Source organism: Caretta caretta, chromosome 3 (genome assembly GCF_965140235.1).
Source record: "Caretta caretta isolate rCarCar2 chromosome 3, rCarCar1.hap1, whole genome shotgun sequence".
In the NCBI taxonomy this organism is placed as follows: Eukaryota; Metazoa; Chordata; order Testudines; family Cheloniidae; genus Caretta; species Caretta caretta.
Window position 1 is genome coordinate 166,757,509 of NC_134208.1, and position 13,415 is coordinate 166,770,923.

At 42.3% G+C, this 13,415-nt stretch overlaps 1 protein-coding gene across 1 annotated transcript in view; it reads right to left on the reverse strand.

Moving 5' to 3' along the window:
• SMYD2 (SET and MYND domain containing 2) overlaps positions 1-13,415 on the reverse strand; it is a 43,868-nt gene that overhangs the window by 17,779 nt on the left and 12,674 nt on the right. Inside the window, exons 3-6 of the mRNA XM_048843163.2 lie at positions 8,236-8,346; positions 6,375-6,435; positions 3,875-3,999; positions 251-318 (exon numbers count right to left, since the gene is read on the reverse strand). Coding sequence (XP_048699120.1) covers positions 251-318; positions 3,875-3,999; positions 6,375-6,435; positions 8,236-8,346 — 365 coding nt within the window. The remainder of the gene's footprint in view (positions 1-250; positions 319-3,874; positions 4,000-6,374; positions 6,436-8,235; positions 8,347-13,415) is intronic.

Below are 13,415 nucleotides of genomic sequence, written 5' to 3' on the forward strand. Positions count from 1 at the left end.
CAACAAAAGCAGGGGAAACTTCATTATAAAAAGTTTGCACAACTCCATTGCACAGTACTATACATGTCCCTCTATGTACACTAGACAGTTCTTTGAAGCCACTGTGCTACAACTCCAGTACCTTGGAGTATTTCATTAGAGACAGAATCATAACCATGGGTTAATTCAATTTACCACGTCTGTAACATGTATCAGGGCTTTTTTAAAAAAAAAAAAAAAATTATTGTTTAAAAAATAAAATTCAACCTACTCAGGAAATATTGCTGATCCCAAGTGAGACAGTTCTTCATCTTCAATTGTGAAGCCATTACAATTAACCTAAGGAAAAGAGAGAGTGATTAGCTTAGATCTCTGGTAATCACAATCTTCTGGTTTAATATTCCATGTTTACATACCATATTCCTCTGGCTATAAGAGACCACAGTGAGCGGTAAATTGAAGTAATCTGGTAGCAATTCTGTTTATTCTTAGTCGGTATTTATTACAGAGCTACTGGTGTTCAGAGTCCTCATGTTGAGAAGTTTACAGTCTTTTAGGCAGACTAAATGTAAAGGATAAAGACTCATGCACCAGAGTAGGATCAGACCACAACACAGAGGACATCAGCGTTTGGATAGCCAAGGACAGGACATGAGGCTTAAGAAGAGTTTGGAAGAAGGAGGGACAAGTTGCCTGTATAGAGCGAGACAATTCCAAACAGAGAGGACATTGTGAAACAAGGCACAAAGTTGAGAAGTGGCAGAGGAGAGAAAAGGCCAATCCTGCTTCAAATGGAAATTTAACTACAGATGTCAGTGGGACCAGGATCTGGCCCAGAGGAATGCTAACAACAGAGGACTGGACAGAGCTATGTGCACAAAGAAAAGGGAGGGTGAACAAAACCAGACAAACAGTGAAGGGCCTGTGCAGTGCCTTGAATATGACACACAGGGCCTGGCACAGTGGGGCTGCAACCTGGTCAAGGCCTCAAATTGCACCTGCAGTACAAATATTTATTTATTAGTAATGGACGAAGAACTTGAATTTTGTGGAAAATATAGAGCAGAAGCGAACGCTGGGAATACATGACAGTGGAGACATAGTGGGAGGGGCAGAAGCAGACCGGTTTAATTAAACTACATGGACACAGGACAAGGCCAGATATTTGTCAATACACTTGAAAGAGAGGAGTCAAGCAGGCCATAAAGCCATGTCCTGAAATCCCTACTCATGTTTTTTCTCTCATTGCTTCAATGGGAGCTTAGGGCTAGTCTACCCTACTGCACGCATCAGTACAGCTGTGCCTCTGTAGCACGTCTGGTGCAGACCCACTGCGCCGACGGAAGAGCACTCTCCCATCAGCATAATTACTCCACCTCCGCGAGAGGTGGAAGCTACAGTGGCGGGAGATGCTCTTCCGCTGACATTGTGTGGTGTGGACAGCACTTTAAGTTGATGTAACTTGCACTGCTCAGGGGGTGGCTTTTTCACACCCCTGAGTGATGTAACTTACACTGACTTAAGCGATAGCGTAGACAAGCCCTTGGTCTAAGTAAGAACTTCAGGATTTGGCCTACGACAGTCTGAGTGCCAATGCATGTGCACTAAACAACAACATTTAAAGCTGCACTTCCCGTATATGTTCACGGTCACTAAAATCCATGTCAACCCCAATCAAGTAGTTAGTCCCCATTTTGATGCCAGCTGCATTTATGCCAACAGAAAGTTAACCCCCTATATGTCTCCCTGCCAGTATCGATAAGCTCTCCTTTCCATGGTGATACCAAAATGGAATGAACACAACTGTTGTCTCACAAGTGACAAATGAAGACACAACAGACCCAGGTGCAGCCAATCAAGTATAAACTAGTAGGATTGTCAACTGCACAGGAAGCCCCCTGAAAGAATCCCTTGTCTTTCCTCTTTACTGAAACTACCGGGAACATACGCCTATGCTCCACCAGCTAAACTACAGTTAGGAATGTACTCTACAAGCAGTGTGAAACCCCACCCCCAACCCACCTCGACCATCCTTCAGATAAAGGCCAATGAACTACATAAGCAGAATTCATGGTTCTAAATAAAGAGTCCTCACCAACACCACCTTCAGAATGGTAAAATAACTTCTAATGATGATTACTTGTAGTGTGGTAGTATCCAAAGGTCCCAGTCAGGATGGGGGCCTCATCATGCTAGGTGCTGTACAAACATCCTGCCCCAAAAGCCGACAATCAAATTTAAAACAAGACACAAAACAGGTGAGCGTAAAACAACAGGTGGGAAGGAGGATGGGGTTAACAGCAATAAGAACATAGGGTTACATAGGCTGGTGACAGACACAAAATGTGATGGTTCCAATTGATTTGTAAGTGTTTTTTAAAGTATATATATATATATATATATAGTCAGGCACCTCCAACTACCCTCAACCTATAGTCCTCAGTAGGTGGCTCTTTCTTGTAAGCATCATAGCAGAAATGGGTCAGGAGAAGGGATTTGAAGGATAAGAGGTTAGTTGGTTAGAGTTTAATTCAGGGAGAGTGTTCCATGTGTAAAGGGAAGTTTGTGAAACTTGAATGGCGTTCAAGGCTGGCATCAGTGATACAACAGAGGATAAGAGACTAGAGCAGGGAAGAAAGGTGGGGGCAGAGTAATGCAGACTCTAGAAGGAGGGGACAAGTCCCTTGAGCATGATGTCATCAAGAAGGGGTGTCAGGGGATGGACCTGGAGGAATGTGTAGAGCGTAACATGGACACAGTGACAGGCTAGGATGCTGATCTCATTAGCTGGGTTTTGTATGGACAGAAGGGAGCAATGCGGATGTTAGGGATGCTGGGGAAGAGGGGTCTGCAGTACCCAAGAGAAGGAAATGAGGAGTCAGTAGCATGCAGAAAGTAGCTGAAGCAGTGGGAGCTGACAAGATTGCCCAAGAACAGAGTAGCATGGGAGAAGCTACTGTTTTAGTAAAAATCAATTAATCTTTGTGGGCTCTGGCTGCTTTCCAGCAAAATATTCAAAATCACAATAAGAATCTGGACAGGTCAGATTCCTTAAATCGAAGCAGAGGTTTGGATGCATCTCTTTCTAGATCACTTGGCAAACTGAACACGCTTACAAAAAAAATAGAAAGAAAACTTTTCAATCACCAAAGAAAATCAAACAAAAACAAAAAGTGAATCATGGGAAACCAGATGGCTTAGAGGATAAGTAATGGAATATGGTACTGGAACTTTCACCTGAAGTACAGCAGTTTAACCGCTAATTAAGGTAAGAATAGCAATGATGACCTCTTACTGGTAGGCACTGGCCGATACAAAAGGAATGGGCAGTCTCAGTCCAATAGTAGGCTGTTGTCCACATCTCAAAAACCTACCACCACAGATGGCACGGCACCCTTTGTTGGAGGCTTAAACAGGGAGTCCAGACAGAAAGACAGAGTGATGCTTGGCAATTCTGGATTTAAACGTGCATTCACTTTTTTTTTTTCTTTTTTTTTGGGGGGGGGGTGGGGGAATGAGGGGATGCAGGCATGAAGGCGAAATGTCACTCTTAGAGCATCACAACTATTACTGTGTCCAAAAGATACATGCAGTCTAGATATATGTGAAATTCAAGGTAAGAGAGAGAGGTGAAATTAAACATTTTAAGATTTCAAAATGTTATCCAAAATGATATTCTGCCTCCTTGCCACCCGTCCAGAGCAGTGATAAATGAATTACCGGATCACATGTAGAAACCGGTGCCTGGGAGAGAACACCATAGCAATGTTTTACCACTACCACCTCTGTTTGGATCCAAGGAAGGCTGTTCTCATTGCTGTCTTTTGCTTCTTTCATGAAGACTAGATTCTCACAATACCACCTACCTAAACGGATTTTATTCTAGCCAACTTACTTGTGCAAAGAGGACTACAAGGGCAGCGTTGTCAGGGTACGCTATGTGCTTTGAATAAAAGTGATGAAGCGCAGCAATGTCATTCTGAATCAGTTCTCTCTTTTCATTGTCTAGTTTATCAAGGTCTGTGGATAAAGAAGACATCCTGTTTCAATACAAAGAACTCTCTCCTGGTTAACTGCAGCCATATCTAAGTCAGAACAGGTCATAACTTCGATGGGAGACCCCCCAAGGAACAGCTGTATGGAGGTACTGCAAGAAGTGGTTGTGATTGCTTCTCCTTCCAAGGCCACGTGTATACACTGGGAAAATGCATGAGATTAGAAAATGTTGGATGATGCTTTTTTTATTAACAAGAGATTAAACACAATACCCCTTACTGAGAACAAGAACAGTAGTGTTTAAAACTTGTTAGCTGATGGTTAACTTAGCCCTAGGGTTAACCATGGCTGTGAATATGTTCTTATACACTACTTGGCCCCATCTACAAAAGGTGCTAAGCCACATTTAATATCTTGCTAGTGAAACATTTCCCAACATGACAGACCTTCCCCATGTAGACGTGTCCTAGTCAGTACTGAAAGTGTCCCAGTATAACACTGGAAGAGACTGTTCTGCCCCTCATCCAAAAGACAGGATCTCTAATAGCAGAGGTCCTAAACACTTGCAGTCAATGAAGGTCTCTACCATTTGCAAGGCCTGAGGCATCAGCAGTGGTGTCCTGGCATACTTGTCTGGTCCTGTCTTGGTATTTTATATCCAGTCCCACTCATGGTTCCAGCCAAAACCCTGGGCAGCTAAGCCATTGACATTTCGAGGGGGCTGTGGACTGAGCATTTTTCCAGTCCCTTCTCTGCCTGAGACACTCTTTGCTCTCACTCCAACAGAAGCAGAATGGAGTGCCTAGCTATTACCACTGTCCTCCTCCCTACTCTACACAGCAGCAGGAGTACCAAGCCACACCTGCAAAGCAAAGTAATGCTGCAATTCCCCTTTACATCCCCCAAAATATAAACAGCAGTGAAGAGAGAGACTACAGGAAAAAGAGCTGAAAATGAGGGGCACAAATGAGAGACACACATAAGAGTGGGGACAAATGAGGGGAGACACAGAATAGTGGAGACACTGAAATGGGACAATTTCGGGATGAGAACTAGGGGGAGCTCAGGTGCAAGAAAGAAAGATGAAGCCTTCCCAATGGGAATCCTATGCCATTTCTTCACTCACCCATCCCTGGGAAGAGAGTGAGGGCAGGGGGCAACTGTTGAAGATGCCAAAGGGGGGTGGGTAACAGGCAGCAAAGGGGGCTTCTCACCAAGACAGACAGAAATAGAAAGGAAGCCTGCTGGGGGAGAAGGGCAGAATTGTGGTGGCAAAGCATTTCAGTGCTTTAGGAGGGCCCCGCCACAGTTTGGATAAGCATCCACTGACCCAAACCCCAACCCTTTTGAGCTTCCAAATGAGTAAGATATTTATATTAACGCAGGCTAAAATTCAGCAGAATACACAGAAAACCCTCCACGAACACCCACCCCCCCCAGTTCCCACCACTAGCTTGTTTGACAACTTGTCCTCTAAATTCCTCTCAGATGTAGGCTGCTCTAGCTTGGACAAATGCCAACACTTTACCATTCCATTCCTCCAAGCAGTTCCAGTTGAGGCGGTAATCTCATTCACCTCCTGTACTAAAGCTGTTCGGCAGTCTTGCTGGGCTTGGTTAAATAACCGCCACTTCTCACTCCATCAATGACAGCATTTGTCTAGCATTTTGTCAAAGGGTTGGGAATCCTTCAGGATGAAAGGCATGTAAGCCTACAGTACTATCGCCCCATCATCTCAGACGTGTGCACATCAGCTTCTTCTTATTACTATCAATACCAAGAAAGGGAGCAACACTACAGCACCATGCAGACTATTCCAGGCTGGTTAGTTTTAACAGTTGCTCAATTTCTAACTGCCTCAAGGGCGTGGGGGTGGAAATGGTAACCTTCCAGATAAAAGCAAGCCACTGCCTTCTCTCCTTCCTCAGATCACTTTGGAGCATTCAGGACATGGAATTTCAACACAATCACAGAGAACATGTCAAATTTGATTGGCAGTGACAGACACGGAAGTGCAGTCCAGAGGATTCTGCAATTAGCCCCATAGTCATTGTCACCATCAAACAACTGTGTTGTCTCTGATTTTATGCCTCCTGGTAACAACACCAGCTATTTTAATTTTGCAACATTACAATTCAGAAATGTCACCAGGTGCCAGGAAAGCCATCTGATGAACACTACATAATTAATCTGTCTAAATTTTCACCCTCACTTCCCCAATCTACCAACAGAAAAAGAAATTAAAGCATTACAAAAATGTTTGGAAATGCGGTTCTTTTTTTCACTCCCTCTTCCTATAACAGAGATGCTTGGAGAAGGTTTTCACGAAGGGTAATGAAGCAATTCCTAAATGCAATATGGAAAAGAGCTCTTGTTACCTGCAAGTCTTCTCTACTTACGTGATTCAAACTCTCTTACTGCAAGCAATTTTTCTGACTGTGTTCTTTCAGGGTGGGTTTTCTAGGAACAGAAAAAGATTGCAATGACAAGAAAAAAAAATGTAGAACGATCAGATATTTTGTCTATCAATGCTTACATTGAAAGTTTTTACCCACAAAACAAAAACATAAAACCCTCACTGTATTCAGGCTTTATAAAGGCCAATGAACAGTGATCTGGTCAAACTGACTAAACTTACAAGGCAGAAAAAAAGTATTGCTGTGCCAAACAAAGCAGGCGTAAACTAACTCCAATCAAATGTACATACAGAACCAGTGGAGTATTTTAAAATATGTAATTTGCTTTGTTATAGATACCCAGAAAGCGACTAACAGCAGCAAAGCAGGCAAGAAACAGGCTTCGCTTTGAGGAAAGTGAATAAAGTCACTGTTGACAGAGTTCAAAAGCAGTGCTCTATTGTTGGCCTAAGGCCACTTCTTTGTAATCTTGGCCATTATATATGGCTTTGCAGGTGGCCCAGCAGCTGAGATTCAGGGACTATGGTTTGCATATTTAGCTTTTATATGGCATGTAGGTTCCCCCCTCCCTCAAGCACAAATTTATTCCAATGACTTTTAATCATTAAACATCTAATTTTGTTTGTGGACCACCACTAGACTGTGCTTTAAATTAAAAAAACCAAACCCCCACACACAGGTACAGAGGGAGTATGCAGGCTACCTTCCCAGCAGGCCATCAAAATCCTCTCTATATACAGTATCCGGGTTGCCCTTGTCATATACGCAGACCTCGATCGTACAAATGTGCTTCAAAGAGGATTTGTTTTTGCAGAGAGAATTTAGAGCTTTGCAAAAATACACAGTGTAATAACCTTGAAACTTACATGCTCCATATCTTCCATGCAAACACTTCTGCTATGCCCTTCCCACCATCACAAATTCTGCATTCCAAGGAATATTGCAGGTGGAGTCAATACTACAATGTCAGAGCAAGCACACTAGCATAGTACCCTCCTATAAATAAACCTCTTTCCAAAGACCAAGGGACTGATTTTCCTTCCTCGAACACTGGTTTTACATCAGGATCACTCCATTCATTCTAACTGGATCACTCAATTACCTGTTCTGTTCATTCCCTCTGAAGCAGCTGGCATTGGCCACTGTCAGAGACAGGAGACTGGGCTAGATGGACCATTGGTCTGACCCAGTGTGGCCGTTCTTATGTAACTATTTGCATCTGTCTGAATGAGAAGAGAATCAGGACTTATGGGGTGCTTACAGAGTGAACAGTGCTATAACTATACAATGCTATACAGTAAAATCTGAAGGAAGTTCTGTTTCACACAAGTCTAACAAATGTGGCTGCCATTAAAAAGCCAGTGTTTGCCAACAGATACCACATGTGGTATCCATCAATTTCACCATAAACACCGAGTCCGATCCCCCTTTCACTTATGCTACTTTTGCCTTGATGTTATGCCACTGACTTCAGTGCTCAGAGTCACATTGGTATACATGAGCAAAGAATCAGGCCCACTGTATTTAGTGAACCTATTAGTAAAATTCTCCAATTTTTGGTCTTTAGCCCACACTGCACTGGTTCTACTAAGACATCAGCTTAACACCTCTCAAAGCCCCCAACTGGATGTTATGCTGCTGTAACCATTTCAGACATCAGTTTTTTCAGCTGCTCACACTCAGCACTCCAGCCAATCTGTACACAGGAAACTAACATGAAGCATGCTTTGCTGGGACAGTTACTGTCGGTCAAATTTTCATTTTTTCCTGCTCTTCCGGCTCCTCGCCTCCACCCCCCTTTGAAAACACATACGTACCTCTCAAAGTCTTGCATTCTGCTCACCTGTTTGGCAAGAATCCTCGCGGTCAGTCTCACGGTCTCTGAGGGATTCCAGTTCTGCCCAAAAACACACATGGCAGAACATTCCAGCTTGTGCATAGGCCAATCTGCTTTCTGGAAGGTTGAAAAAAAAAAGAAGTGCAGTAGATAAAGAGATGAGAAAAGAGGATGCAGCGAGTCCCACCACAACCTGGAGGTCAAGTGACATGTGTTTCCTTTAGAAAAATAAAATGACACTTGCTAAATCGGAACAAAAGCTTGAGTAATTTTTAAGGGACAGTATTCTATTTAAACATGCTCGCCAAGGATGAGTCAAGGTCATACTATCTTCATTTACTTGGTAGAAATAAAATATAAACGCAAAAGAAACAAACATGAAACACTGTTTCTAAATCGTCAATCCTTATTGTTCAGAACAAGTGTGGGAGGGGAGACTAGGTTCTCTCTTAATGGTTAGACTGGGTTCAATTTCCATTGAATAAATACATTGGCCCCGATTCGGACATGACCCTGGTGTAAATCAGGAGTAAGTCCTCTGAAATCTATGAGTTTGCATCAATAAAAAGACAGTGTATGTAAGATCAGAATCAGACCTATTGAACAGATTCTTCAGATTTATTTTGTTAGTTAGCAAAGTGTAATAGAATAAGCCTGGTGCTCTCCAATGCAGTAGTAGCAAGAGTAGTGGCTGAAAGAGGACAGACACCCTTTAGTTAAAATTTAATGTTACATACTTCCCCTAAATGTAATATACAGTAAAACATTTCATGCAACCATGTAATTAATCTTTTGCCATCAAGCAAAGTTATGAACAGCTGTTCTCAGGTGTCTGAGACTTTCCTGAACACTCTTTGGATGAAATGGATGCAGGCCATTAAAGCCTGCACAAAGAGATCCACATTAACAGATTTAAGTGGTAAACAGGGTGTGGTTCAGGCCTCTCCTGGACTGGAGTGTATTTCAATTTATTTATATATTTAGAACGTAAATCAATGTTCAATTTTATATCACACATTTCTAACATTCACGCCCACAGGACATATAAAGTGGTAAAACACACACAATGGGTTACATTTATACATTTGTCCCTTAATACTTAAGAGGCAATCAATCCCTATCCTCAATTAAAACACCTGAGCCAGGGGAAGGTGTGGGGTGGAGAGGAGAGAAGAGAAGAGGAGAAGACAGGGGAGCATACCATAACAAGCCCCACAAATTTATGACTGAACTCAAGTCAGAACATGAAAGTCTTTCGCTGCCCCTAGAGGGATACTAATGTTGCCCTCTGACACATACTCCAAAGTCACAGGACTTCAGAGAATCAGCCCTGCACTTCACTCTTGCAAAATTCCAGCATGGAGCCCATCATCACCACCCTGAAGTGCCATGATAGGATTTGGAGCAACTCAATGTCCCTCAGGTAGATTGACCCATGGTTATTTAAGGCTTTATATACCAAAATAAAAGTCAGACCCACTGTCTTATCTTGATGTCTCAGGAGTTTCCATTGGAAATGACCATTTGTAATTGCCCCATACACTGAGATAAATTTTAGAGACTTGCCATAGGAGGGAACAAAGGCCCTCAACTCACACTGGAGGCTCAACAGGGTGCAGAAGGTGCTAAGCACCTTGCTAAGTTAGGCCCATTGCCCTTAGTGTCTTTTTTTCAAATCCAAAATTGAGATTTTATGTAATGCAAACCCAAGGTCTGACAGTTCTAAAAGGTGACAACAATGTAAAATTTTAAAGTATTTTACATTTTAGTTGTATCATTTAAAAAAAAAAAAATCTTGGATGCTCCCATTAATGCAGCAGTCACATTTTTCAAAATTTGTCCTTGGAAATACCAAATTCCTATGCACTGTGAGAGCTGGTTGGAAAATTTCTATGGGCCCTTAGTCCTTAGCCTGTGTGCAAAAATTACACAATGAGGACCCAATCCTTTATTCTTTGCACATCCAAAACTCCCACTGACTTCAACTTGAGGAGTTTGGGGTGTGCAAGAAGTGTAAGATCAGACCCTAAATTTTTTTTATACAGACTTACGTTCACATACACTGTTTAATTAATAAGAATACTTGAAAAACAAAGCCAAGATACAAAATTATATGCCTGTCTCAAAATAATGTTTTCAAAATGCATTTGTTTCCTTTATTCTCTAAGCATTGTTAATTAAAATCTTTCCTCAGGCAGAATCATACTGAGCTATGTGAACTAGTAGGGAGGTTAAAGGGACAAGATATGGCTGAATTGTGCAAAGCAAGATAAAAGCCTGAAACATTGCAGGAATAGAGAATAGTGATGACTGAGTAATACTGGTTATGAAAACACTCAGAGAGCCCTTCTCTGCAATCACAGCAGGATTGCATTTAGCATTCTTTTCCACATTTTCTCTGAGTGGTTTGCATTACAGCAGGTATCATTGTTCTAGCTGAATCCCCAGTGTTGTATTAATGTTATTTTTTTCCTATTTTCATTACATCTACTGTATTTTTCCCCTCATTTAAGGCAGAGTGACAACACTTTTGGAAAGGAAGTTTGCTAAGCCTTGTGTTTTCCAGATCAAAGAGTGGAAAAGTAACCTCCTCCACCAAGTTCTTCAAAAGGATTGCATCAGCTAGGACGACTGGATTATGGCCTGAAGACTAGACTAGTGCAGCATACTACAAAACCAACAACCAGTACTCAATGCAAGCCCAAAGGGAGACATTTGGGGTGCCAAACATGATCTTAAATTTTCAGTCCCATATAAAATTACTATCATTTGTTAAATGGCAGTGATGTGCTTTGTTGGTACAGCAGAAGACAAATAAAAACAGTCTCTGTCCAGCGGAGCTTAGAGAGTCTAGAAGACAGATACACAGATAAGACAAAAAGGGTCCTGGGAAAGCCATTGGAAGGGTTAACAGAGCCCAGTCATGCAAACACTTAGAGCCTGATTCTACCACTGATACTTGTGTTGGGCAGTGCTCCTGCCCCCACAAAGAATACCACAGATTTCAAAGAATTTCAAAGAATACCACTACTTGTGGTGTATGGTATTGTTGAGCGTGAGTAAAGGTATTGCAATATGGCCCTGAAGTGCTACACCCAGTGACAAGTGATTGAGGTTCAAGCCCTTGTGTCTTCTTTTCCTCTCGTCCCCATTTACATAATGTTGGGCTGGAGAGGATACAAGATTGACATGGGTTAACATTTGAAGGACTCCCAGAAGAAGCAAGTCTTTTTAGGCAGGATTTCAGTTAGGAAAGGGTGAGGGAGTGGCCCACTAGGAGCGAAGATCATTCTAGGCACAGGGAGAAACATGGAAGGAGACATGAGCATGAGAGTGGGACTGAGAAATGAAGGGGACAGTGAGGCTGCTAGGGAAAAGGGGACAATGGGGCAACATAAGCAGAAATAAGATAAGAGATAAAGGTGGAGCTAGTCACAACTTAAATTAAAAGATTCCTGAGCTGACAGGGACAAGAGACTGAGAAGCAAACACTTCCATATACTAACACTTATAACAGTTTTACCAGTAAGGTAGCTTCTCTAGGCAAGGAATGAGATTTGATTACCATGAGCGCAGCCTTAGCTTGCCACACAAAATACTTTGACTTAATAACGTGGATAAATATGGACCCAACGCTGGTTATTCACATGCGGGAGACAGGGAATCTCAGGAGTAGATACAGCTTGTTTGAGCATTCCATCAGAGTGGCGCTTAATCTAAAAACCTGCAGATCTCAGGAGACCTGTCCAGAGCCCCAGGATATCTACCTGGATGCCTCACGCCTCCATGACCACACAGATGCTACAGTGGAACTCCTCTCCCTACACCTCCCCCAATTCCAGTGTTTTTTTCTATCCTCCCATCTTGGAAGCAGAGCGGAACATTTGGTCTTTTATCAACAATGGGCCAAATCCTGCCATTTTTACTCAGTCAAAACTCTCATTAAAACCAATGTGAACATTTCTCAAGTAAGGACTCCAGGAACTTCCCAACTAAATGTGCACAAATCACCTAATCCTTTTAAAAAGTATTTTCAAAATGATCTCCTGAGAGTGTGAAGACGACACATGGACTTTATAATGTATATAAATGACGGTAGCATTTCCCTTTATTTATTTTAGGCCTACTGCCCTTAAACTTCCATCAAGTGTCCCCTTGTTCTCATATTAAAGGGAAGGGTAAGATAGGAGCTCCTGATCAGCTCTCACTGTACCCTTAGTAATTTTGATAACATAAGGATTGTAAGTCTCCTCTCACTCTTCTTTCCCAGCCCAGAGGCATGTTCACTTAAATGAAATTTTAACATAACAGAAACATTCCACGTTATATTTGACTTAAATCCACCTGTATGAAAATGTGCAGACTTTTTGCAAGACAAGATTCTTACTGAAACTAGCAAACAGGGATTTAGTTGCATAAGAAACAAAGGCCCTATCCTTTTCTGCACTCCAGTGGCATAAAGCAGTTGGTAAACTGGCTTAATCAACCTCCTCAGGATTCCCCTTACTAATGGGAATGTCCAGGTGGCACAAGGCGGGTGCAGTGGGCCCTTGCAACTTGGCCCCTGGAGTGGAGGCATGGACAGAAAACAGGGAATAGACAGGTCACTGTGCTCTGGTGATACCTGGCTGTCAAAATAGCCCCTTGGAGCTCTGGGCAGCTGGGTATTGTTTAGAGGAGCCATGAGGTTACCCTAAATTGCAGTAGAGGGACCTAGATGGGCTGGGATCAGGAAAGGGAAGAGATAAAGACCGGTTAAAATCATCTTTGGTCCCCACTTTCTGAGGCTGTGCGGCTGTGTTGTCCAAAATTGTACCTCAAGGGTTAAAGCTTTTCCCTACTGAAGTCAACTGGAGTTTTGCCACTGACTTGAGTGAGAAATGAGCAGGCTCCAAATACATGGTTTCCCTTGCTACAGAAATACAGATTCCATACAGTGCAATACAACAAATAAAATCTTCAAGCCTTCCGTCTGCAGAGCACATTTCAAATGCTGAAGGAAGAGACAAGTACAGAACAAGCTGCATGATGATTAGCTGACCTCAGCTCTCTGTAAGGGATAAACAATAGGTGTATTTAAATAGTTGAAAGAGGAAGCACTAGTAACTGGTTTATAGTTCACCAGTTCTGCATTTGTAATGATGTAACCCTCCTAAAACATTTCTCTTCAGAGTGGTTGAACAGTT